At 43.6% G+C, this 25920-nt stretch overlaps 4 protein-coding genes across 4 annotated transcripts; 1 reads left to right on the forward strand and 3 right to left on the reverse strand.

Moving 5' to 3' along the window:
- Positions 1 to 332: 332 nt before the first annotated feature.
- On the reverse strand, positions 333 to 2695 carry arl4d (ADP-ribosylation factor-like 4D). The gene is made up of 2 exons (XM_035144850.2): positions 2477 to 2695; positions 333 to 1671 (listed from the first exon to the last, which is right to left on the reverse strand). Exon 2 carries the CDS (start codon positions 1539 to 1541, stop codon positions 936 to 938), a length of 606 nt encoding a protein of 201 aa, XP_035000741.1. The 5' UTR covers positions 1542 to 1671; positions 2477 to 2695; the 3' UTR covers positions 333 to 935.
- Positions 2696 to 3096: 401 nt separating this feature from the next.
- On the reverse strand, positions 3097 to 8581 carry tmem106a (transmembrane protein 106A). The gene is made up of 8 exons (XM_035145203.2): positions 8426 to 8581; positions 6831 to 7014; positions 6602 to 6665; positions 5943 to 6096; positions 5078 to 5218; positions 4950 to 4993; positions 4782 to 4835; positions 3097 to 3686 (listed from the first exon to the last, which is right to left on the reverse strand). The coding sequence occupies exons 2-8, from the start codon at positions 6994 to 6996 to the stop codon at positions 3578 to 3580; spliced, it is 732 nt and encodes a 243-aa protein (XP_035001094.1). The 5' UTR covers positions 6997 to 7014; positions 8426 to 8581; the 3' UTR covers positions 3097 to 3577.
- Positions 8582 to 9031: 450 nt separating this feature from the next.
- nbr1a (NBR1 autophagy cargo receptor a) lies at positions 9032 to 19763 on the reverse strand. Its single transcript, XM_035145201.2, has 22 exons — positions 19538 to 19763; positions 19125 to 19187; positions 19017 to 19035; positions 18351 to 18373; positions 17854 to 18036; positions 17580 to 17657; positions 17256 to 17479; positions 16867 to 16986; positions 16326 to 16625; positions 15822 to 15981; positions 15133 to 15381; positions 14937 to 15038; positions 14410 to 14485; positions 14137 to 14247; positions 13851 to 14030; positions 13554 to 13721; positions 13284 to 13438; positions 12253 to 12758; positions 11919 to 12004; positions 11728 to 11815; positions 11220 to 11319; positions 9032 to 10596 (listed from the first exon to the last, which is right to left on the reverse strand). The coding sequence occupies exons 1-22, from the start codon at positions 19637 to 19639 to the stop codon at positions 10408 to 10410; spliced, it is 3282 nt and encodes a 1093-aa protein (XP_035001092.2). The 5' UTR covers positions 19640 to 19763; the 3' UTR covers positions 9032 to 10407.
- A 411-nt stretch (positions 19764 to 20174) lies between these two features.
- Positions 20175 to 24798, forward strand: psme3 (proteasome activator subunit 3). The gene is made up of 10 exons (XM_035145202.2): positions 20175 to 20346; positions 21528 to 21560; positions 21674 to 21736; positions 22015 to 22119; positions 22230 to 22278; positions 22408 to 22526; positions 22807 to 22943; positions 23089 to 23143; positions 23800 to 23886; positions 24038 to 24798. The coding sequence occupies exons 1-10, from the start codon at positions 20305 to 20307 to the stop codon at positions 24116 to 24118; spliced, it is 771 nt and encodes a 256-aa protein (XP_035001093.1). The 5' UTR covers positions 20175 to 20304; the 3' UTR covers positions 24119 to 24798.
- Positions 24799 to 25920: the final 1122 nt, after the last annotated feature.

Below are 25920 nucleotides of genomic sequence, written 5' to 3' on the forward strand. Positions count from 1 at the left end.
TTTACACAAAAGATAATGACCAACATTATCATCATAGGTTTAATATTCACTCTCTTTTAGCTCCATCTTTGGTCTCCACCACCTCCAGATGAAAATATTTAGCTCTTTAGCTGCAAATGCTTCACTATTTGCACCAACTTTATATTTTACAGTAACAAAAAAATCGAAATTAGAGCGGTGAGACTTTACTGTTGTGGGTCAGAAAATCGAATGAATAAACTGAACCTTGGTTAATATGAGAAATTTTGAATATCGCAGCTTTTCATAAACCCAAACTTTACTCCAGAAAGACTATTTCTTTTAACCTCAGGATAGAGAGATAACAACGGACATTCTGTGCAGTGTTTTGATTTATTAAGTCTTGTACAATTTGTATAAATACTACTGTTATAATAAATGAAACTTAACCTCTGTGGCCATAAAGGGAATGCACTTAGGATTAATTCAATAAAATATCATTTGGTGCTCCACCACAAAAGTCCCTCTGTCCAGCACAAAACACAAAGATGTGGCATAAATATTCTGGGAAGCGTCCGTACATCGTGGAACAAGCTGGTCAGTGGGGGGGTAATCTGTGAAAGACATTTTAAACTTCATCCTAGACTTCTCTTAACATGTGACATGGATTTTAACGTGTTCATATATTACTTCTATACGCTTCACAGGTTGGTTAGAAATCTTTAAAACAAGTGTAGAAATGCTCTTAACTGCATCTTAACCTTTTCCGAGAGCAGCTGCTCAGTCCCAGAACGACAGATACGTCGATACTGCTTCAATTATTATGAGCGAGTCCATTTCTCCTGACCCTCCGGCCGTGGGTAATTGTTGTTTTGTTGGCACTAATCGCTCGGCCATTAAAAGGGACCATTAGGCCTGGAAGTGTCCCAGCAGAGGATAAATCTCTCCAGGTAGTGTCCACAGTGTGAGTCCAGAGTTCATCTCTTCCTGTTCCTGTTGTGCTTCACCGTCTTCTTCCTCTTCAGGATCATCTCGTACAGTTTCTCCAGGCCCGGCTGGAGCCCGTGGCCGTTCACGGCGCTGCAGCTCTGCACGTGGTGCAGCGTGTACATGCTCAGTTCGTGGACGGAGAGCAGCTTCTCCACCTCGCTGACGCACAAGGCCGAATCCAGGTCCTGCTTGTTGGCCAGGATGAGCACGGGGACCCCCTGGTTCTCCGAGGTGCGGGTGATCTTGTGGAGCTCCACTTTGGCCTCCTCCATGCGCTCCTGCTCGGTGGAGTCCACCACGAATACGATCCCGTCCGTTCGCCGGGTGTAAGACTTCCAGAGCGGGCGCAGCTTGTCCTGCCCGCCCACATCCCACACCTGGAAGTTGATGGCCCGTGACACCCCCACCGCCACCTTGATCTTCTCCGTGTTGAAGCCCTTGGTGGGGATGGTTTTCACAAACTCCTTCAGCTTGAGCCGGTAGAGGAGGGAGGTCTTGCCGGCCGAGTCGAGGCCGATCACCACCACGTGCAGCAACTGGAAGTTTGGCAGGAACGGCGTGTTGGGGGCGATGTCGGTCAGCTGGTTGCCCATGGTTCCAGCCGGCGGTTCACACCTACTCGAGTGAGGTGAGGTGACAGATTCCTGGTTTAATCCTTTTCTCAGGGGATTGGCGTTTGTTCCCTTGTCCTCGGAGGCAGACGGGATCAGATGGTGCAGGGACCTTATCAAAACACACAAAGAGACGGAGTTAACATTTAATGAGAAGACAATGGCTGCTTCAGGACTGTTTGCTTACAGCACAAGTGCTACTTCACACAGAGGAGACACACAACAGATAGTGAGGATTATCAGCACAAGAGCTTGATGCAATTTTCCCCCTATCAGCAGTTTCCCTGCTGGGATTTCATACTTCACCGTCCCACACTTGTGACGATGGAGAACAACAAACCTCTTGGGCTTTCGCTGCCACATTACAGATCCGAACAACAGTTAATTGCGAATCTGAGGTTATCTAGAGTCTTATTTGCTCAGGATAATCCTCTTTGGTCCGCTAACCCTGGAGGGGGTGCATTGATTTCAGTGCAGTGGTTGGATCATAGTGGGATCTGTGTATTTACTGGTCCACTCCGCAAACTGCTGCAGCAGAGAAACACTAATCCTGTTGTTGTTGACATCCTGATATCCATCACGCACGCACACACAGCCTGTGCACGTTTACACACGAGCCTGGACATTACTATCACACTGCAGCTGAGAGGAGCATCGAGGTAAAAACACTGTCATGCTTCTGCATTGATGCTTTTATCACTTCACGGTGGGTGGATTTATTCTTTAGGGAATAAGACGCCTGAGTTTTCCTCTGCACGAAACCTGCACGTCTACTTTGACTTGCGGGTTTTTTTCATGCAGCAAATTAATTTGTGCAAGAACTTCAACATGGAGCATCTGACCAGAGCTAAAAATACACTTTCCACAGCTTATACAGAAACACTGACACGTGCACATTCCAATAAACACCTTCTTACCTTCTACGTGCGCAGTGAAAACATCATCCGCAGGAAATAAACACGTCCATAGTCCTCCGCTGCTCTGTCCCGTGGCTCCTGCTCCGCTCCTCCTGCAGCTCTGACGGATCCGAGGCTCCAGGGAGAGACACCTCAAGCCCGGCTGACGTCACCACGCCACCTGGACGGCCGAACCGCGCCCCCTGGCGGTCATCCTCGGCAGAGACAAGACACTGGAGCGTCTGCAGTTCTGCAGGCTGATGGGTCTGATTTTATTATTAGTTATGAATAATAACACGTGAAAATATTATATATGTTCATATATCATATATAAGATTATGAAGATTGTAGATATATGCATATGTATAAAACGTCTTTATGTATATGATGAAATAATGAAACACACATTTTACACTTCTCCACCTGTGACATGATTTTCAGTCACAAAACACTGACAATCATTTTTAAAGGTCTATTTATAGAAATAAAAATAAAAAAGGAATATTCTAAATGTTAAAAACTTCAGGTGGGAAATCAAATGTTCACTGTTTTGAAATTTCAAAACCAAAAGAAACAGAAACCACTGAAGATGCATAAGAAAGAAAACGACTACTCTTAAAAAAAAAGTCTTACATACAGAATTTTAAAAGCTGCAGTTTAATAAAGTGCAAAAGATGATCAACAATCATATTTACACAATGTGTGTAATACTAATAATAAGACGTTGTGAAATCAGTTCAATTCTACAAACTATACATAAATGAATTTAAAAAAGTAAATATACAATTTTCCCATTTGGGAAGAAATTGGGCTCAATTATATGAGTCTACTTTGACTGAAATACACATTTACAAGCAGATCTCCAACAAATAAGAGGAAATAAAACATTCATGCTAAAGCACAAAGGATTTGAACAAATCCACATTTTAAGATTACAACTCTGTGGTGATCAACATACAGCTGTTGTGTTGTGTTGCTGCGTCAACATACACAATGAGATAAAAGGCCTTTTCTCCGCTGTCATCGTTCACACGTTCACATTTCATGCGAAGGAGATAAAGGTGCGACGCAGCCAGAATATTCACGACTTCACACGGCGACTTTGTTCTCACGTGGATTTCATCATCTCACAGGATGTGGGATTGTTGAGTTGGTGCCACAGTCGATGAACTCGAAGGAGTTGACAGACAGCTGCTCCGTGTGGGAGAGGTAGGAGATGTTCAGCGTCATTCTGGAGGAAGAGATCAGGAAAACGACGTGAGAAGCAGCTGGAGACGGATTCTGCTTCAGTGCAGCTTTAAAACATGAGGAAAATATCTTCATTCCTCCACGCCAGCGACACCTAGTGGCCAGAGGCGGTGTGTTTTCAATTTGTCCACCTGTTCCATTTTTCTGGACACAGTATTTCCAGGACAGGAGGGATTTTCTTCAAATTTATTGCAAACCGATTCGAATTTGGCGATCAAGGGTCAAAGGTCAACGTCGCTGTGACCTCACGAATCATATGTTTTGCCTTGTGAACACAATACCTCAGGAACACCTCCAGGAAATCCTTTCAAATTTGGTACAAACGTTCACCTGGACTCACGGATTAACTGATAACATTTTGGTGGTGAAAGGTCAAAGGTCACAGTGACCTCATATGAGTCTTGGAAAAAATGTATGTAGACTAAAACTGCTCTGGTTGGTGGAGGCATACAACTGCTAGATATAGATAATAAACAGGGAAGAGTGGATGAACTGTGTGAACTGTGGACAGGACGGCTTGTAGTAAACTGAATATAAAGAGCAATGATGCATCTTCACTTCCTCACACTGTACAAGAATGAAGTCCCCACACCCTCGACTGATCACGAGTCAGTTTCAGCTGCCAATCATCACGTATCCCCTGTTTTTATATCATTAAATAACTAATTAAAACCAAACTTCAGAAACACGAACAATCACTTTGATAGGAATATACTGCATCCAGCCACCAGGGGGCGATCCAGATTCACATCACATACATCTTACATGATCATGATGATGATGAACAAATGTACAGTAAATATTTGGGGAAAAGTTTGGTTCATGTCCCAACCGCTCACATGGAGGAGGTGGGGTTCATGAGCTACACTGCAGCCAGCCACCAGGGGGCCATCAAGATGACTTGGCTTCACTTTTGGGAGCTGTTACATAGTTTTAAATGACTCAAATCCACTTTCTACGAATCCTTCACAGAATAAAACCACTTGTTGAGAATGACCCGTTGTGCTGTGACGCCTTCAGCCGCCTGTGGGGTTGAGATGTGTTAAAGCCTTCGTCTCAGATCGGGATCGACACTTACTGCAACTCCAGGAACAGCGTGTGGATCTTGATGGAGCTCATCTTGCAGAACGTGCTGGAGGAAACAAAACAGTCAACACGTGTATCAACGCTAACGGACGTAGCATCGGGTCCGTGTCGGTATTTGGAGTTAGAAGCTGTCATGTGCTCAGCTTTATTTCAAACTTACTCTAAGCCTGGATCCACGATGGGCAGGTGTATTTGAATGGTGTACTGCAGAAGTTAGAGACAGAGACGTCAGGATATTTATCAACAATCTTCTGTATTTCGATGTGAATCATCGTGTGGGAGACTCACAGATTTCTGCGACCGGGACTGGATGGCGGTGATGTTGGATATCTTGGTCTTGGACACCACGATGTTGGTGACCACACTCTGGATGCTGAACCCGACGATCTGAATCGGGACGAAGTTCTCGTTGGTGATGTTGATGAGGTTCTGGAGGAGAAAACGTGTCGGTGAACTTTGACCTTCACATAACTGCATCGACAGTCTGTCATGTGAGGGTGTTTTCACACGTCCAATAAAAAGACAGTGGCAGAGAGTGTAACATACTTAATATACTGAATGTAATATATATATATATATGTAGTATTTTATACTTATACTTGTATACACACATCTTAACGCTGACTTCTGTTTAGTAATAAAGTGGATTTTGATTTGCTGCTGTTGGTTTATAAAACACTCAACTTTTACTACTGCATTAAAACTGAATTCCTTTGCACTAAGTTTTTATGGATACTTTTACTGGTCATTATGTTGTTAAATGTTGTTTTAAAGCAACATTATGCAACTGTTTTACCTGCTGCCCAACACAAGTGGCTGCAGGGGGCGCTGTTGCTCAGTGAAAGTTACACACTGCTGCTTTAATAGTTTTCTTTTCCTTAAAGGGGAAGTTGCACATCTTTGGAAAATGCGTAATAATTTCGTTAAACGATTCTTATGTCCAAGCCACAGTCTCTAAATAAAGATGGACAAAATGAAGCAAAAGTTTCTCAATCGCCCCCTGGTGGCTGGCTGCAGTGTAGGTCATAAATCCCTACCTTCTCCATGTTAGTGGATGGGACATGGACCAAACTAAAAAAGGGGCTGAATATTGTCTGGTTCTTAACGGCAGCAGGTCCTTTCACTTGAGATTTCCATGTATGCCGTCACTTACTGTGACCTCCATGTTGACCATGCCGGGGGTGAAGTAGACCATGACCGACAGCACGGACACCGGTGTGAGGCTGACGCTCCGAGGGAAGAGGAAGAAGAGGATCAGGCAGCAGACCAGGAGGCACACGGCCATCGAGACGCACACGTACAGCTTCCTGCAAACATGCAAAACTGATGAGCATCACAGTAATGAAAACTAAAATCAGGTCAAATCAGGTCAAATCAGGGAATGCAATATGATCAGAGTACAATTTAAGCTATGTAGTACATGTTTTAAGATATATGAATGTATATATATGTATGTATTAGTACATAATATAATTGTGATTTCATTATTGTTATATTTTATTATTATTATTATCATTATTAAGGTGGAGCAACTTTCAACTATTTCACATACAGCAGGGTCGTTTAAACTGTAGTACTGTGTTATTTACCATCATATAATACAGTAGTATGTATATATGATTAAATATCATGTACTTAATATATTTTATACAAGTAAAGTCGTGATTTGTAAAGCTGTGGTGAACAATATTGTGGAGTAGAAATGTTAAGTAGCACAGGATGGAGTAGTAGTAGTAGTAGACTAGCTAATATGTGAATACTACAGTAAATGTACTTTCTACGTCTGAATACACATGTTCATGTATTCCTTACGTGCGTCTGGGTTTCAGCCGGACGTCGTTACACGGTATCACAGCTACGAGCTGATCTTTATGACCTGTCGACACAGACACAGGAGAAAAGAGCGTTTTACCACCGAGCTGATGTGGAAGAACCGAATCGGGGTTTCTCTGACCCGGTTCCTTTAATTCTGGATGTGAACTGTCGTGTGAGGATGGGAATTGGTGAGAAATGGATTCGTAATAAAGACAGAAACACAAACCTCTGGGAATTCGTCCGGTTCCACGACACGTGGGGCAGGTTTCTCCTGTCGGGTTTTCATTGATGGATCCATACGGAGGAAACTGCTTCAGAGTTCTCGTCTTCTCCATCCCGTTGGTCAGCTCCGGGCCCTGAGTCATCACGCCACTGACCCCTGGCGAGTCCATGATGTTAAAATATAAAGTCTAAATCAGAAGAGAAACCAGGATAACTTAACAGAAGTTAAACCCACAGAAACTCTTGTCCTCCTTCCTTCGGAGCTCAGTCACCTTTGATACGAGTCTCTCTCTCTAACAAAACCTTTAAATGACCAATAAAAGCTCAGGGTCGCTCCACATGTCAGGATGTGAGTCAGCAGCAGGAGAACGACAGAAACAATACACAATACACAATACACAATACAACAGTACTTTTACTGGCACCCTTTTAGGATCACGTGAGATTGTGTGATGATTAAATAAATTCCACAAAAGGGAAATAACAACTCTCAGTTTGGATTTCCTTCAAATTAAATAAACTTGTTCACCACAGTTACTTTTCTTTAAGACATTCTAGTTCTTTTTATCTTGAAAGTCTCAAAAACACATTCGTTTTTCGATATCAATTATAATGTCTGGTTTACTGTTTATTAAAATATGTATTTACAGGATTTCTACTAGAGTCCGAGCGATTTATCTCTTTGCTGATAAAAAACAAACTGGTGTGAAACTTTCACAGACATATTGGTGTCTGTGTTTATGTTTGATGACATGAGCATTTTCATTTTACAGAATAAACAACTCAGAAAATATGTTTTCTCTTAATTTCAAGTATTTGGTTATATTTGCGATCTTTTTATTCATAAAGTTTTGGGTTAAGCTGTTCAATTTCAAGCCTCAGTTACATTTCTTTGTCATAAAAGTTTGATCACAACATCAGAATAATGACTTATAGTTTTTTAATATATATATTTATCGGTCAAAATATATCAGCAGTTTTTTAATTCCTAATATTTGTATCTACATCAGTTTCCAAAAAACAGTTGACTGTAATAATATCAAAATTAATAATAATTCCACAGTGTGCACGTTGCAAACACACACACACACCTTCTAGGGAATAGAGTGCTCGAGGAAATTCAGCACTGAATTAGAAGTAAACAACAAAAATATAAAAAATGTAATTATAAAATAGCTGCAGATCAACACAGCCCCTCACATTCTCTATTGGTTCCTAAGTTACAGTTCATTATATACCATTCACAGAATGAAGAATTAATGTCAACGTGTAATTATGACGACGCATTTTGTCAAACGTTCCCAATTGCACAATGTTTTTGTTATTTTCTCGCTACTTCTGCTTTTATTATGCAGCTTTGTTTTAATGTTATTCTACAGATTCAGGTTTTATACAGAACATATGAAATGAAACTCTTTTAACAGTGAATAAACACGTTTCTATCAGCTCCACTGAGGTTAAGTCCACGAATCTTGTTTGTCAGTCTGACACGTTTCTGTCCACAGAGTCAAACAAGGCCTTCATGTCCCAGTTAAGCAGAAAGAATGGTTTCCCGTTGGATCAGCATCTGAAACAGTGAACAGTTCGTCACACACTCACCTCCCTGCACCACCTCAGAGTAAAGTCCAGATCTGTGGAGACATGAAGAGTCCTTTTGCTTTACGATCGACAGTGGAAACACTCGTGTGTCTGAAGCAGGAAAATCAGGTGGGAGGATCACTTCCTCCTTCTCAAAGTGAAAGCTCAGTCAACACAGCAGGTCACATGTTCGACTTCCTTCGAGGAGACGTGTTCAGGCACAATTCACAATTTGAAATAAACAAATTAACAAATGGAACGCATGAAGGATAACAACTTTTTTTTAAAAACCTTGTTTTCATTGAGAAACTAGAATTACTGTCCTACTTATTCTGTGTACAGACTCACACGAGGTCCCTGTGACCTGTAACTGTGCACACAGAGCTGACACTAACTGATCCTGGAGCTCTGAGGTTGTTGCCCGCTCAGCGATCCAGCCCTGAAGTGCACACAGGCAATTAAAATACGTGAGAGCTCATTCTGTGAAAAACAGCACAATCATAAGAGTGTGACCTCTGTGCTTGTGACACAATGTGACCCAGTACAGAATGAACCGTGTGTCAGACGTGCAGCAGCGGCGGCGGCGGCGTGAGCCACGTTCAGACGCTTCACATCAACAGACGAGAGGGATGTGCAAATAGTTTTATTGGTGGATTGACAGCTGAAGGGTATTTGATGAATACACTCAGTGGCAGAAGAATAATTTGACAAGCATAGTAGATATATTCAGAATTATTCTCAAGAGTTTGATCCTTTAAAATCGTGGAAAAACGTTCAACATAAGAAAATATGGTTCAAAAGTCCTCAACCGCACAAACAAAAACAAGGAGAATCAACTCAAACCATCAGAAACGTACGTTAAATTAAATCTACACACGCGCACACACACACACACACATTCACCACAAATAACATCAAACCATCATATGTATATTTTGATAAATCCTCTGTAAAGGCCTTTTAATGAAACAGAATATACTTGGTTCCACTAAGAGATCATGGAATGTGTTGTTAGAGACGTCTACGCTTGGATCGGTGCTAAGTGGCGGTTGCTAGGGTTCAGTTTGCCGGATGGCGGCGCGCGGGAAATGCAGGCGAGGGTGTGGAGCCGCGACGCGAAGCGGACGTCTTCCACTGTGACGGTGCTAAGACACAAGAACACGACTCGTCTCTAAAGCCTCTACCTGTCATGCAGGCGTCTCCTAAGAAGCAAGTAGAAAAACACCGGGGAGTCTGAACGGTGACCCGTCCGGACGGTTACATTCCACATGTCAACGTCTAAAATAACAGTAAGAAAAAGATTGCATTGATTAGGCAGGTTTCACTACGATAAAATCGAGAAAAAGTCGGAAATATATACGCTTGTTGTTCCAGCCGCTGCAGCTTCAGTAACGTCGCCTTAAACGAGAGCTGGCTCTTCGGGAACACTTTTTTTTAAACGACATTCAACGATACTCACGCTCCGCTTGTGAGGAGGATCTAGCCGAGCCCTGACGAGACACGATTATTTTTCAGCGCAGAGGAAGCAGCTACAACAGCAACACGAAGATGAAGAGCAGAGTTACACACTTAATTCCTCCTACGTCCTTTTGACCGACACGGTAAAGTTGTGCGGCCCAGGTAAACAAGGCATGGCAGAGGTCGACCACTATCCGTAATAATCTACAGGTGTTTTCATATATATTTATGGTTAATTTCATCCAAATGTTGAAGCTAAATTAAAAGGCAAAAGGCAGAAGAAGCCGTTCATGAGTGTTTTAGTCTAATCGATGGTTTACGAGGAGTAAATGCAGTTTTATTTGTTTTTTATTGTTTTAACATTCTTGTCCTATTGGTCCAAATAAACTATCCACCCTGTCACGGAATCATAAATAGTTTTTCATTTTCTCGTCTTTAAATAACTCAAAGGACATTGGAAAACCACACACGGGTCAAAATCGAAATATTCTCAAATACATTCCCTCCGACGACTGTGAGGTCACTTCTTCGCCCCCCCCCTCCCCTCAGTGCCGAGCCTCCACGGCTTCGTTCTGCCGCTCCTCGGCCATCTGCACCAGCTCGTTGACGGTGTGCAGCAGGCTGTAGCCGTGCTTCCTCAGCAGCCGCTGGTTGAGCCGATGGTCTCTGAAGCCCATCTCCAGCAGCATGGCCATCAGGGAGGGGTCCTGCCTGGTGGCCGGGTCGATGCCTCGCTGGAGAAGAGCGAGAGGAACATGTTGAAGACGAGAGCGAGGAGGTAAACAAACGGCGAGAAGAAGGTGAAAGTTACTGCGGCTGCATTTCATCCTGAGATACAACTGGTTTGATGGATTGAGCAGAAACAAAAATCCAATAAAATTCAAGCCTCAAACTTAGGTCACAAAACTACAGAGGAGAACACTTGTGTTTCCCCAGAACTTGTCTTGTCAGGCAGCAAATGCCCAAAGGCATCTGTACCATCTCTTATCTCCAGTGCTCCCTCTTCTTTTAGCTCCATGTTTGGTCTCTACCTCCGACCGTCACACTCTGCAGCTGCTACATGCTCGACTCTACGTTCACCAGCCGGTCTCTACCTGCTTCTGTAGTTTGGTGCTGAGCAGGTTTTTAATGCTCAGTCACAGCTCATTTGGGGGAAATGATGCAAATGTGTTCATGTTCGGACGCAGTTACCACAAAGATCCTGAGACAGCTCAAATGTGACACCACCTCTTTTCATTTTCTTCACTTCTCTGGAGTGCTAGACACTTCTCAGTTTTGCTGTTATCTAATGACTCGTGACTCTCTTGACGTCTTCCTGTGGATGTTGGATTTAAGTTAAAGCAGAGCTGTGATGTACCTGTATTGGGCAGTTTGGTCCAGTGAAGAGAGCCTTATAAGCGGACGCTGCCACAGAAAGGGCCCCCTTGACAAGTCCCTCAGTGATGCCTCCTTGGCCCCTGTGACGCAGACAGAGATGTGGTTACGCTGGGTTGTGTAATCGTGTTATGAGGAACAATGTGTTCCACTTGCTTCATGCTCACAAAAGAACTGACTGTACATCTGACCAAAACTTATGTATGAGGTAAATGATTAAATCTCTGTAGTTAGTGGAATTGAAGCAAATCAAGTTTTAGAAACATTTAAATAATGAACTTAAGACCCATTGGCTTTCAATTCGAGGTGAGTTTGGCACCTTTCATCTGTTATTATAGATATAGATTCTCAGTTGTTAAACAATGTATTGCTTTTGCACTTTTTATTTTTTTGTTTGTTTCTAGATTCTTTTAGTTTTGTTTTAAGCCTGTTCCTCATTTTGCTCATTGGTGGTTAATTTAAAGTTGTGTATAAATAAAGTTGACCTGCACCTTGGCTGCAGTGCGTTGCTGGGTCTGGGGTTGTACGTCTCGAAGGCACTGGAGGCGGAGCCTGCTGATCGGGACAGACCGGACGACACTGCAGAACAGATGAGGATATAACAACACACATGAGAACACATGAAATGACAGCCTGACTTCCTGTCTTCAAAACAAAGCTCACACTGCGTTTCCCTTCTCACCGTTCAGATGGACCCTTGGCTGGTGCGGCTCGTATGGGTCACAGGCTGGAGGACTGGGGTCCTCGGCCAGGTACAGCGCCTCAGACCTGAAACAGGAAACCACCAACAGTTAAAAACACGAGGCACGAGGGTTTTCTGGAAAATATGTAGCAGTACAGTACTGAATAGTAAACTGGGGAGAAGTGGTCAATGTCCATTTATGTGAGATGTTATTATCATGTTGTTTGAGATGCGTATGTCGTGTTATCAGTGTGATAAATCTCTGATAGTTTCTTTAAGCGTGATAAAAGACTTCAAAGGGGCCGAGGACCATGTGACTGAGCCGCCATCTTACCTGGGTGAGTAGAGAGCCGGCGGGGACAGCAGGGAGTCGACCAGAATCGGCGGTGGCACCACTTCCGGGGTGAGAGTCACAGCGTCCAGAGTCTGAGACGCACACAGCATCTGGTTTATGCTGCTGTGGATCAGAGGGACGGGAGGAAGCCAGACATTCACCGACAAATCCTCAGCCACGACCGCCTCCGCCTCTTCCTCCGCCTCTTCCTCCGCCTCTTCCTCCGCCTCTTCCTCCGCCTCTTCCTGCTTCGTGCTCAGCGGCGCCGTCCTGCCCGGCTCGCAGTCAGACTCATCGTCGTCGTCTTTCAGCTGCTGAACGTCTGGAGCGGCTGAGGTCTCATCATCATCATCATCTTCAGCTTCAGCAGCAGCAGCAGCGATGTCAGGCTGCGACATGGCGGAACTGTACATGGACTCCCCCAGAGGACGGCTGGTGTCAAAGCAGTCTGGGAGGACAATGATGTAGTCGTCACAGGAGGAGACTGAGGAGGTCTGGCTGCTGACCTGACGCACAAAGAGGGACATTCACAGACGTCATCACAGGAGAATGACAACACAAACACTAACACCTCTTATCTCATCATATCGGAGTGAAAACTTTCTCCTGCCGTAACTTCTCAAACAGAAATGAAGGACTGTCCTAAGTAAATGTCTCTGTAATGTCCGCTGTCCCCTTAGTTAATGCAAACTGTCATCTCCTGATAGAGTCTCTGCTTTGCTTTCAGCAACACTACGTAACAGCGCCCTCTGCAGCCAAACATGGTGAATTGAAGCTGCAACTATCCGTCAGTTACTCACAGGAGATCGAACCCACTCACCAAAGTCACACAGAACAGACGTTCAGGGTGAAGAGTGGGAATAAAAGAGGAAACATATTTCCATTCAAGTTGCAAATTGTTGCATTAAAAAGCCTCGAGGATTTCAGGTTTCATTGCTGACCAGCCACAAATCTAAATCCCAAATATTTATGATTTGTTTTCTTCATCAAAACATAAAGTCAGAGTGAGTATAAAAAAGGTTCCATCTCACCTCATCCCAGTCTTCTCCTTTGGCTGCACCCTCGTCTTTCTCCTCTTGAGTAACCTTCATGATCTGCATCTCGTCCAAAACCACGACTTCTTCATCCTCGATATCACGACGTGAACTGGTGTGCAGGTTTTCAGTCACTGGTTCCAGGAGAACAACTTTAAGTGGACAAAAAAACAAATATGAGCGTTGAAATATTGATCACAGATGTCCTAAGATACGCTATTTGTGTATTCAAGAGGAAAATCTATCGTATCAGAAAGAATCTCTGACCCGGCCTCGTCTCCTCTTCTTGGCTGATCGGGTTGAGGCCTGTGTCCGGAGGCAGATCTGAACTCTCAAGTCTCAGAGCACAGAGATCCACGTTTCCTTCTTGTTGCTTCTCCATCTTCTCGGCCTCCGCTGCTCTCTCAACGCAAAAGCTTGGACCGCGGGAAACAACTGAAGTGTTTTACAGAAGAGAAAAACCTGAGCTGAGCAACCTTCAAACACAAAACATCTATCGGATATTTCTAAGCATAGGTTTGTTAGAGATAGTGTAGATAGTGTGGAATAATGCCGTCTCCTCACTCTGTGGTCTGTGGTTCCTCTGATGAAGCCGGCGTAGGGGTCTGTGGTCGGGGGCTTCCTCCAAGGTCAGGGAGCGGATGACGGTCTCACAGAGGAACTGGGCTCCACTGATCTCCTCCTTCTCCTCCTCCTCCTGGGTCACAAGCTCCAACATCTCCCTCGGCTGCCTCAGTTTCACTCCTGGTCAACACAGAACAAACTTTACTTTATATTCACTGCTACGTGTTCACTTTTTTATTTAGTTGCATCTCCTCGTCCGTCAGTTTGGGACGTGTGTATATCTTACCAAAAAGTGTTCTGACCCCTGTGACCTCTGTGTCCTCCTTTATTTGTGAAGTTATGGCCGTCTCCAGAAGTGGTGGATCATGGGGCAGAGGGGATATACAGGGCGTCAGATCTACAAATCAAGCAGAGGAAACACAACAGAGTCACTAAACTTGTGTTTCCATAGAAAGTGAAGTGTAGCCTTAGTTTTACTGAAGCAACTTTGGAAGAATGGAAGTTAACATAAGAATTGTCACATGTTAATCGAGTGTTTAAAGAATTATACGTTTCTTACCAACAGGGGTGTTATTAGGAACTTTCTCCAACTCTTGAACTATATTTATATCCAACAACTCAAATGAGAGAAGATCCTGAAAGAAGAGCAGACACAGTATTTCAGAAGGTTTTTCACGTAGCTTGGTTTTATCATTTAGTTGAAGTTGAAGTAAGACGTGTGACATACGACCAGCTGCTTGACGACGCATGTTATGGGTATAAACCAGATTAACAAATAAATAAAAGGAGCAGTAGCTTTTGCAAAATCAGGACGAAAAACCCAAAGGGGTAAAAAAAAAAAAATAGTAGCATCATACAAGAAACTATTTCAGGTTTGGGTTTTAAAACTGGCAGAATAACGTAATGAGTCCTAATCAGAATCTGCTCTGTGACATATGAACGAAACTCAAGTAAACATCTTAATCTCAATGTTCTGAATAAGGTCAATAGTCAGAATCTTGGTGTCCATGTAAACATAGTCTTTGACAAAAGAAGCATGAAAACGTGGTGTTGTGGTTGATGAACGACGGAGCTGTGGGTGTGCACCTGTGCAGTCAGCAGGTCGACTGAGGGGAAGTAGAAATCCTCGTGATGGAGCTCGTCACACCTCAGCTCCATCTCCCTCTCCACTGTCCTCACCTCCTCCTTCTGAAGCACAAACCAACGACATCGTTGTGGATTAAATGGACACAATAACATCACCATTGCGGCCGTGCAGGGTGTCGTCGGGTCGCAGACTTGCCATTCTTTCGCTCTGATGTCCGGGTGTGCTGCGGCTGTTGCCGGGGTCGACCACGATGCTGCACCACACACGCGGGCCGAACTGACACCCGCAGTGCGCCAGCCGCCAGTGGGAGGTGTACGTCCCCTCCATCACAGGAGCGACAAAGGCCACGCTGACCACCCCCACCTGTCCGGGGAGCAGCAAGGGGACCGGCACCTCCCTCTTCTTCTCTGACGCCAGGCCGAGGTTTCCCCACATGAACACTAGCTGAGTGCACGCACACACACACACAGAGAACACAAAATAGAAATATACACATGCGAAAAGGCACAGGGACAACGGCATGCAACAGAAGTTACACAACAGAAAACACGGTGAAGTGAGGGACACACACACACACACACACACACACACACACACACAAACACACCAAACACACACACAAACAAACACACACACACACACTCGCACTCAAACAAACACACACTCAAATAATGACAAAGACTTGAAAATCTGACTAAAAAAAACACAGATTCAACTTAATCCAAATAATAAACATCTCAGACATGAAGCTTTAGTTGTATCAGAAAAGGTGAGAAATCTTAGCTGGTGTTAGTGGATAAGCATGAGCTGAGTGGGGGCTCAGAGAGAGAAGCAGGGGGCAGAGAGAGAGCAGAGCCTGTCCTCTCGGTGGGTGGGAGGGGTACCTTAGTCTCTGAGGTCCAGCTGATAGTGCCCGAGTTCCTCATCTTCCAGTATTTGATGAACTTGGTACCAGGCTCCAGACGGGTGCCGTCAGGCAGATTTTCATCCAGAAACAAGGCAGCCATAGTGGGCACCAAAGACGCGTGCGAGACCCCGGGACCCCTAGTTTCAAGTGTACAGAGCATTGTTGAAAAAAGCCCTGGTTTCTCATAACACCCATCTCTTTTGTTCTCTACGAATCAAAAAAGCAGGACCCCAGAAATTTTTTTTTTTGCAGCTCAAAAGCATTTTTTTTCTTAGAAAATCTATGAAGCAGCAGCAGTTTTCACATTGAGGTAGTTCCAACATTTCCACCACCCCAGAGCAGCCAGCGATACACTTTTACAGACTAGATTACAAAGATGGCATATTTTGATTTCTTTTCTTGGAAAAAAAAGACTTTTTTGCATCCATGCTGGGTTCGAGGTACCCAGCACTGTCGGACGCCCATCCGGGGTGGCGCTTACTCTGGACTGGAGGCCTGGGGGTCGGGGACCGGGGCGGGGATGGGACCGTGGGCTGGGGCTGGACCTGAGGCTGTTTCTGAGTCAGCAGGGGGGGGCAGGGCTGGGACCTGGGTGGACGCAGAGGCCATGTTTGTCAGGTTGACTCTGCCTGAGGTAGAGGGCCCACTCCACTGCGGCCCCCTCTTCTCCAGTCTCAGTTTCTTCTTGATTTCCTTCACTTCTGCTCTTAGCTGCCTCCTTTCTGCTTTGAGGCGCTGTCGCTCGGCCTTGCGCACTGTCCTGTCTCCTCGCCGTGGGAACCTGGTTTGAAATGTCATCAGGAACACCTATTTGTTGACTATCAAAAGTTTATTTTCCAAGAACAAAACACAGTCACACTCATAATTCATGAATTACAGAAATCTGTGGGTAAAGACATGTTTGCAGTTGTGCTTCGCAGCTATTTCTAGTTCTATTCATGTGGAAGTGATAGCAACAGGCTTTGCACTGCTAGCAAAAACAAAGAGGTGGGTTGGATTCGTCCTGAGTCTTTGGCCTTTACCTTAACTCTCCGGACATCCCGTGCTCGGGGATGGAGAGAGGTGTCTTGGTTCTCACGAGGTTGTGGCTGGGGTCGTGGCTATGTCGGCACATCTCGCACAGGATGCAGGACGGACACACACTGGCGGGGAAGAAGACAACAAAAACATGAATTCTCATAAAGCTGCTTAAAGAACACAGTGCCTGTAAAAAACTGAACTCATAAAAAGGTTCAAAGGTCCAAAGAATCAATAAAAGTAAATAAGTGACAAACCATCACCACTGTCACTTATTGATTCATAATTGTAAAATGTGCGTCACACTTAATCAAAGTGTTTGAAAATCATCCTAAATTGATTTGATCCATTTTCATCTAAATGCTGCTCATTACTTTAGATCTCCCAGGCCTACCTGCACTTGTACGCCCCTTCAGAGGTGAGTTTGTTGCAGCTACTGCAGTTTGGGGTGTAGCCAAGTGACCCGCTTGAGGCGGAGGGTCCCGGCCTGGGTCCTATGGGTCCTCCACTGGCCCTGCTGGGCTCAGGGGGCCCATCAGAGGATTGGTGGGTGCAACACTGGCCAGAAAAGTCACTGCACATCCTTTCAACGACCTCTTTCACCACTTCATCCTTAAACTATGAAATGAGAAGAGTTAGATTTAGAAGCTCAAAGCCCCAAAAAACAATTAAGTGTGTCACATGTAACAGAAAAAGTTGAAGTTTAATGAAACTTTACCTTTTCCATGTATGCTCTAAACCACATTGGAGGGGGCTCATCATCTGGTTTGTTCCCCTTGTTGTCCTTTACTGTGACCTACACCAAAAACATGAGACATCAGTTCATGTAGGATATTTAAAGCAACACGATTTAACAGCACCATCTGCAGGTGGTGATTAATTCTGTTCGACTCCGTATCCAAGCAACAAAGTGTTTTTCATGTAGAGAAAAACAGAAACTACACACAGATGCTGATAAACTGTTGAGGAGGAGAATCTGCTAGGTTCCTTACAGCTTCTCGCTCGGGGGTGACCTGCGTGCCCTTGTCCACGGTCTTGACCCTGGAGGGGTAAGGAGGAGCGGGTCGGAGGTCTCCTTTCAGCTCCTTCACCTCCGTCTTAACAGGGCCTCCGCAGGCCTGCCCTTTCATTTTGTACACGTTCATGTGCAACTGGTTCCCCTGCTTCTCGGCACTCTGAATGGAAAACAAACACATACCACCGGAGGCTGAAACCCGAATATGTAAAATGCAAACAACACATGTATAGGAATGCGTTTCGTTGCTATGTTGTGACTCAATCTCGCCACACGGTGAAGGAGTGGCACATTTCTAATTTCAACATCTTTACTATTTGTCTGACTTGTGAATTGTGTACAACTGTGACTATGTGAAAGCTGGTGTGTAGATCTGATGTGTGTTTACGTCTTTTACAGTGAAGGTTGACTGAATTTGACATTTCTACTTCTACTGAAATGCTTGTGTTACGTGCTGTTAAATTCAGTGATTACCTTGATGGCTTCTTCATATTCATCTGAAATAAAAAACAAAAATCAACAGTCAGTCGTTTGGACAATTGATTATCAACCAGTTAACATTTCTATATTCTGTAATTTACAGATAAAGCCTTGAATTTAATGTTTAGCTCAGGTGTTTGTATTTGTAGCTTCTATGATATTCACAGACAACAAAATTAGAGCCAATTATTTCCATTATTATTGTATCTTTTGTAGTTGTTTATAAAATGTGTTGAAAAACTATAAATATTCAACATACTTTGATATAAAACCGAAATAAAATCCTTAATCTTCTCTCAGAACCAAAAGAGACGAATTCAAAATTGTGGTTTTGATAAACCAACTCTCGAACGTGTGATTCAAAGCAAAGAAATCAGGCAATTTTAAATTTAAGAGGCTGGAACCAGCAAAACAAATCAATTATAACAAATATTGGTTTCTCTATTTTCAGCTGCAGCTATTTTTATTATTGTGTGTATTTTATATCTCTAGTTGTTGCTTCTCTCTGTTTTTAACCTTAGTAACGTGTCTTTGTACCTTGTTAAAGCGTCATGTGAATACAAAGTAGTAGTAGTAGTAGTAGTAGTTATAACCCAATTATTAAATTACACATCTGTTGGTGTTTGTTTTCGAGGCAGGAAACATGGAAGACCACCTCACCTTGACTGTTGATGCAAATCTGAAAGAGGGAATGAGATCACAATGAGTCCAGCAACTTAAAACACGTGGTTATAAACGTGTAACGACGCGTTGGGGACGAACTCTCACCTCCTCGTTGTCCTCATCAAAGTACTTCACCTGGAAGTGGTTGATCCCAAACGACGCTTTGATCTGAAACGTGGGATTTAAAGACACACGTTAAAGAGGCAGGACGGGTTGTTTTGATTTTTTTGTTTTTTTAAATCCCTCACGTGTCCAAACATCAGTTAAAGGAAGATCCCACAGCTGACACCTGGAGACAAACTGCGCACAGATCGCGGTTGTTTTCTTTTTGTATACGTATAATGTGACGCAGTGTGCGAACTTGAGAACGAGGCGAGACGGTCCTGTCCGTGTCCAGTCCCCCGGAGGACCGTCTGTCCTTCAGCTGTTCGCGTGCCGAGGCCCCGGCCTCCCGCTCGCTCGCTGTCGCCAAACTGCGCCAGCGTCTCCGTTAGCATGTTAGCGTGTTAGCATCTCACCCAGGCTTCCACGGACTCCCACTCCAGCTTGTCCAGGTCCTGCGCCAGGAATCGCTTCACGTTCCCGCGGAAGTTGACTTTGATGGTGACCGGGAGCCCCATGGTTCAGCGGGGCCCGGGGGGCGGAGCGGCGGTGCTCTGCGGTGACGGTGGCCTGTTCGATCCCCGCTGCCCTCGACCGTCTTCTCTTGTTTACATCGTCAGCTGCGTCGAGGAGAAAAATACGGTGACGTCGCCGCCTCGTCTTCTTCTTCGCGTGAGCGCGTCGCCCGAGCAGGTAAAGCGGGGTTAAAGGCGCGGTACCGCCACCTCACGGAAATACAGGGAATCGTGACAAATAATAAATAAAAAAGGAAAAGTATTTAAATACAAATCTTGTTAAGCTTTTTTTAAGCTTCTTTATTTGTAAGATCAGAGTTTTGGGAAATGTATTGATTGATATAAATGGTCAGTTTTGTAAAAGTTGTTTTTTCTATATTGGAATTTAGATTTATGGATTTGTTAAAACATTAATTACTAAATTAATTTAATTTAACTCAGCTTTATTTTATTTGTTTATTTGTTTATTTTATTTTTCCTGACGGTAGGCTTCGTCGATGGCTCGTCCGTTTCCGGGACACGCGCCGTGAAAGCGGTGCGTCACGTCGCGTCTCGATGTCGTCATCACTAAGCTCAGCAAAGTGTGGCTGACAAGCAACAAGCTGCCCGTTCACACGTGAGTTTGATGCCGTTGGGACAATCGCTGTTCGCCCGCTTGACCACAGAAGATGTCTTCACTGCTCAAGGTTGACAATGAGATCAAAACCAAGGTGAGGCCTCGCTCCGAATCCGCGCAACTCCACACGGCCGGTTTCCATTCTGCTCGGCTAGCTTCGTTAGCCTCCGGTTGTAGCATGCTGTGCGATGCTAACGGCGGCTAACCGGCCCGTGTCCCGCACGTTCACGGCTCATCCCGTCACGCCTCCGCACGGGAGCCGTGTCCCACCGACGCGAAACCCCGCGAGGAGCGAGGAGAAGTCCGCGTTCCGGCCCCGCGTGTTTCTAACGAACAGCGGATCGTGCGGTGGAGCACATGCGTGGAGCCGCGGGGCCTTAGCCGCTAAGCTAGCTGCGGTGGTACCGGCGTCAGGTTACCTCGGGTTCTAACGGGCTCCAGGTTTTTATTCACCAACTGACGGTTTAAATACTGCGCTTAAATCAATGAGCCGTTATCTGAGAGTCTAACGAAGATATTCACAACTATACTTATTAACATTGATTAATTATTAACATGCACATTGATCTACAGACAAAATGACCGACCTGCTGCTTTTACTGGTTTTATTGACATGCTTTTATTGTTTTCTATATGTTTACACCTTTTATATCTGGAGAGAGAAACTTAACATGTTGTTGCACATGAGTACAATGACATGATCTGTGAATTTGAATATATATATGACACGTATACAAAAGGTGTAGCACATAAACATGAAAGAATAAGTTGATTAAAAATTAGCAGTTAATCACAATATGATATCAGTCAACAACAAAAAAATTGTAACAAATACTAAAATGATAGGAGCAGCGAAATGTTTTTTATTTTGTGTTTTGCTGGAATATCACCTGGAGGCTTTTGCTGTTTTATTTACATGAAAGCTGATATATCAAAGTGTCGGGGCCCGACATTGTGATGATGATGATGTGGACAGAAGCATCAGCCATTGTCTTAACATTGTTGTTGTGATGTTTCGAGTCCAAGTCTTTTCCTCAGACTTCCGATACATAGAACGTCGCCATCTTTATTACCCATAATTCATGTTTACAAACATTTCACAAGTTCATGGCCTGTTTTCCATGCAGTCCCCACCTACATGTTCACACTAGGTGTTGTTCCGGAGCATGTGGTGTTAGTCAGGGGCCTCTTTAGCTCTTTGCCTCTGGGAAGGGGAAAGGTTAATCTGTCCATTGTTCGTGTCGGTCTGATGTTTTGGTTCTTCTGTGTTTACAGGTCGATGCATTCCGTGAACGTATCACTTCAGAAGTAAGTATCTCACTTGTAAAAGACGTGTTTCATGATCACTGTTACACACAGTTTTTCTTAAACTATTTGGTTTTCCAGCATCTCTCATTTACATGTTTGCTCTTTTCTTTCAGGCAGAGGAACTAGTTGCAGCTTTTTTCCCAAAGAAATTACTGGAGCTTGATCACTTCCTGAAGGTCAGTGACGTGTTCATTCAGAGAAAACGCATTGTATGGTCTCACATCTGTGAACTGGTTTTAACTGAACGCACTTTTATTTTCTCGGGAAGCTAGAAACTGCAAATATTTGGTGTTTATGCTTTGGAAATAATGACTGAAACGTTCGCTCGATTTTCAAAATAGTTGCTGGATAATTTTCTACAAATCAATTAAACGATACAGCTCTAGTAGTAATGGTTTAGCCAAATATCTCAGTCAACAGATTTGTATAGTCGCTCATCCTTGTTGTCATTTAGGATCCAATCATCAACATCATTGAGCTGAAGGAGATCCACTCGGATATAAACCTGACGGTGCCGGACCCCATCCTGCTCTCAAACCTGCATGACGGGCTAGACGCGGTGAGGCTCCATCTTTCAAGTTTAATTCAATCCTCAAATACAGTAGCTGCAGTTACTGTGTGTAGAGCGTGAGCTGAGTAACTGTCTAAACATGTTTTTATGTGTTACAGCAAAATGCCAAAAAGAGGAAGCTCGAGGATGGAGGTGGGGAGGACAAGGGTGAGTGTGCAGCTATTAAGCTTTTTACCTCACACTTCATAGAAGATTTTTACATCAACCGTCTATAATAATATTCAATGCTCCTCGTATGTTTGAAATGGCTTCGCTCTCTCCTCTCCGGTCTCCCAGTGACTGGCACCAAGGTGTTCGTCATGCCGGGCGGGATGATGAAGAGCAACGCAAACCTCGTTGATCTCATTGAAAAGGTCAAGCCGGAGATCAGGACACTCATAGAGAAATGTAACACAGTAAGTCACGTCTTGAAACATCACTCCTGCATCTGCAGTTAACACGTGTAGGATTAAAGAAGACTTTGATGCAACAAAGGAAAAAGCAGACACAAGTTTAAGGGGAGAACAAAGAGCTGATTCAGAACTTACTACACAGAATATTTACTTTCAGATAAGAGATGCCCATACCTGTATTTGAAGAATGTTTTCAGAATACGTCATTGACAGACACTGAACATTTAGACTTGACTGGTGGCATTCCAGATGTTGCATTCCTCAGTTTTGTTTTCTTCTGCAGGTCAAGATGTGGGTCCAGCTGCTCATCCCAAGGATAGAGGACGGCAACAACTTCGGTGTGTCGATCCAGGAGGAGACGGTAGCTGAACTCCGAACAGTTGAAGGGGAGGCAGCATCTTACCTCGACCAGATATCAAGGTTTACAGAGATTCTTATTGTCCTGTCTTGTACATGCTACAGTCAGAAAGATGGAATGGCTCCTTAACAGCTGTAGTTTGTTCTGTTTTGGGGATTTTTATAAGAAAGATTTCACCAGTTTAATTTCTGTCTTCTTTACTTGCAGATACTACATCACAAGGGCCAAGCTGGTTTCTAAAATAGCTAAATATCCACATGTGGTAAGTAAAGATTTTACTACTGAGTACTAAACACAGAATGCAGTAAAAGTCTGTACAACGTTGTACGTGCAACTTCTCGCTTATTCTATAGTTTCTCATGTTTGCAATAAAAGTCCAAGACAACTTTGTTATTATTTAAATGTATAAGACTCTTGTTCCTGAGAGCTGCAGTAAATGTACATAAAAATGTTCAAGCAAATACCAGAAAGCAAAGCAGCCCTGACCTCTACACAGACCCTCTATTCATGTTTTTCCTGTATCCATGATGCTAAGCTAAAGATGGCTGCAGGGGTCTCGAGGAAACGATGAAACCTCCTGTTCATTAAGAAGCTGCTGAAGTTTGTTATCTAACAGTTTTGTTTCACGTAACGTTTGAGCGTAAGCTGCAGATTTGAATGTTCAATACATTTTCAAACTTTGGCTCAGTTTTGGAATGAATCACCAACTGAGGGAACAGTGTTTGAATCTCAATTACAGCAACAAAACATTTTGAATTCAGCACCACTGGTTTTCTCCTCTGATTGCCTGTGTTACCGTGGCAGCAGAGGCAGAAAAGTTGAATTAATGAAAATATCTCATGTTTCTGTTGAATGTGATGTAACTGTATTATAAAGTCATATATAAATATTAATGTACCAATCACCTTTTGTCTTCAGGAGGACTATCGGCGCACAGTAACCGAGATTGATGAGAAGGAATACATCAGTCTGAAGATCATAGTCTCTGAGCTCAGAAATCAATACGTACGTAAAGATCTTTATTCTTCAACTCCATCCAGTCAATGTATCAATAACACGCAGCTCACGTGTGATATGTATCTTGTATACAAAGACATGCATCTTTACACGCGTAGTTTTTCCCTCATGATCACAGTCTTTTCCTTTTCTAATGAAGGTAACGTTACATGATATGATCCTGAAGAACATTGAGAAGATCAAGAGGCCTCGAAGCAGTAACGCCGAAGCCCTGTACTGATGTTCATCCAGCCACCGCCCGACCCCACCATCCCACCCCCCCGTCCCCTCGCTGCCATGCCTGTCGAGCCACAGTAGCCTGGCCCCGGTCCACAGGACGACAACTAGACATTCACCGACAAATCAACAACGCTCTTTACAGAAACGTAGCTTCAAACATGGACACAACACACAGGTTTTTTTTTTTCTGTTTGTTTTAATTGTAAAATATTTTTCTTGTTTTAAACCCATTGAAGACAAAAAAAATATTCTCCCAGAAAAAGGAGGAGATGGATAATAAAATGTATTTTTTAATTTTAATTAAACATTTTGTCCTCACAACTTTGTGAAGTCGCTTCATTCGTGGCTCTTTAAGGAAAGAATTAAAAAAAAGTTCAGAGCAGTTGTCTGTGTCGCGGCCGCTGCTTCAGTGAATGTCAGTTACTTTGTGTTTATTCGTCTCCTGTTGTGTCTCCTGGACGATGGTTGTTCACAGGAGATGCAACACGAGCTGTTGTGTTTTTTTGTTTTTTTTTCTCCGAATGTCGTCTGCACATTACACATTATAGTCATGATAAATATGATTATTAAGCTGGTTGTAGGTTTCACCGACTTGATGGTTTTCAGTGAAAATTCATGTAAGTCACCAAAGCATCTCTTCTGTCGCGTCATTGAATATTGAATAAAACATTTTTTGATAAAGATGTTGAATATTTTGTGTGGTTGCAAACATTTTTAATGAAATATCAGATAGTGGCTTGTGTCCAGATGCTCATACACAAGGTCTTGGTGACTGAACAGTAAAATAACTCTTTACAACCAGAGATTATTTAAATTTTGACGACATCTCTCACAATCCACAAATAAAGCTAAAATTTCTGTGTCAGTTCACTCAAAATGATAAAAGTACAGAATCATTATCAATAGAATGAGCTTCAAACATCAGAAGTACTTGACCCAGCCCAGAAAACGTTCCCCTGAGTTGCCTTTGTTTGTTCACACGGATGCAGCCACGTGTTCGCAGCATTTCACCGCTGTAGCAGGTTTATCTGCTTGCGACACACTAGTTCCCAACCTCAGGCCTCGGCCCCTCCACAGGTTCACAAGATAAACATGAAGAGGAATGAGAGTTCATGGGAGAGGACCGAAGAAAAAATAACGTTCTGCAACTCAAATCTATTCATTTATAAAACATCTATGTAATATTTTACCGCTTTGAGCCTCAAACTATTATTTACCTTCAATATAGAGACTCTGACCCAAATATACTTCAATATACAGAATTTCATTGTAAGTTTATTTTATTAAAGTGTGTTTTAGGTGTGAATCACTGTTTTACTCACGTGAACTTCATCTGACTGATTTTGATGTTTTTCCTGACGACACAGTGATGAGGTTAAAATCTGCAACCCTGAGAAAAACATCCAGTTTGAGCTGACTGTCGTAACTGTAAACAGCAGAGTGTTGCTCAATGTTCTTGACGCAGTTGTAACGTCTGATCCCACCGACTCCCCCTCCCCCCCCTCCCCTGTGTCTGTATCACACACCCACAGAGCAGCCGGCCCACACACACCAGCACCATATAGATTAATCTTTAAGAGATAAGCACCGGAAAAGGTTTAGGTGGCTGAAAAGGAGAACGCGGTTATTATGTCATCAAACGGTCTCACCTTGGATCACGCGTGTTGTCTGCAACAATCTTTGCCCCTTGACCCTCTGCGTCTCTCCTGGAAACTCGTGGCTGACGTGAAAGGCAGAGTCACTCCTCTGTGGGACTGAGTGATGGGAGCATGCTTGAGTTAATATTTAATGGTTGTTCCTTCC

The sequence above is a fragment of the Hippoglossus stenolepis genome, chromosome 21 (assembly GCF_022539355.2).
Source record: "Hippoglossus stenolepis isolate QCI-W04-F060 chromosome 21, HSTE1.2, whole genome shotgun sequence".
NCBI classification, from domain to species: Eukaryota; Metazoa; Chordata; class Actinopteri; order Pleuronectiformes; family Pleuronectidae; genus Hippoglossus; species Hippoglossus stenolepis.

Excerpts from the sequence above, each read along its gene's own strand:
- arl4d (XM_035144850.2), bottom strand. The coding sequence starts at position 1,541 with ATGGGCAACCAGCTGACCGACATCGCCCCCAACACGCCGTTCCTGCCA.
- nbr1a (XM_035145201.2), bottom strand. The coding sequence starts at position 19,639 with ATGGGGCTCCCGGTCACCATCAAAGTCAACTTCCGCGGGAACGTGAAG. Across the intron at positions 17,480-17,579 it reads TTAGAGCATACATGGAAAAG|TTTAAGGATGAAGTGGTGAA; the intron begins GTAAAGTTTCAT and ends CTCATTTCATAG. Across the intron at positions 13,722-13,850 it reads GAGGAACCACAGACCACAGA|TTGTTTCCCGCGGTCCAAGC; the intron begins GTGAGGAGACGG and ends AAAACACTTCAG.
- psme3 (XM_035145202.2), top strand. The coding sequence starts at position 20,305 with ATGTCTTCACTGCTCAAGGTTGACAATGAGATCAAAACCAAG. Across the intron at positions 22,279-22,407 it reads TGGAGGTGGGGAGGACAAGG|TGACTGGCACCAAGGTGTTC; the intron begins GTGAGTGTGCAG and ends CCGGTCTCCCAG. Across the intron at positions 23,144-23,799 it reads TAGCTAAATATCCACATGTG|GAGGACTATCGGCGCACAGT; the intron begins GTAAGTAAAGAT and ends TTTTGTCTTCAG.
- tmem106a (XM_035145203.2), bottom strand. The coding sequence starts at position 6,996 with ATGGACTCGCCAGGGGTCAGTGGCGTGATGACTCAGGGCCCGGAGCTG. Across the intron at positions 6,097-6,601 it reads CGGCTGAAACCCAGACGCAC|GAAGCTGTACGTGTGCGTCT; the intron begins GTAAGGAATACA and ends GCATGTTTGCAG. Across the intron at positions 4,836-4,949 it reads ATCGTGGATCCAGGCTTAGA|CACGTTCTGCAAGATGAGCT; the intron begins GTAAGTTTGAAA and ends TGTTTCCTCCAG.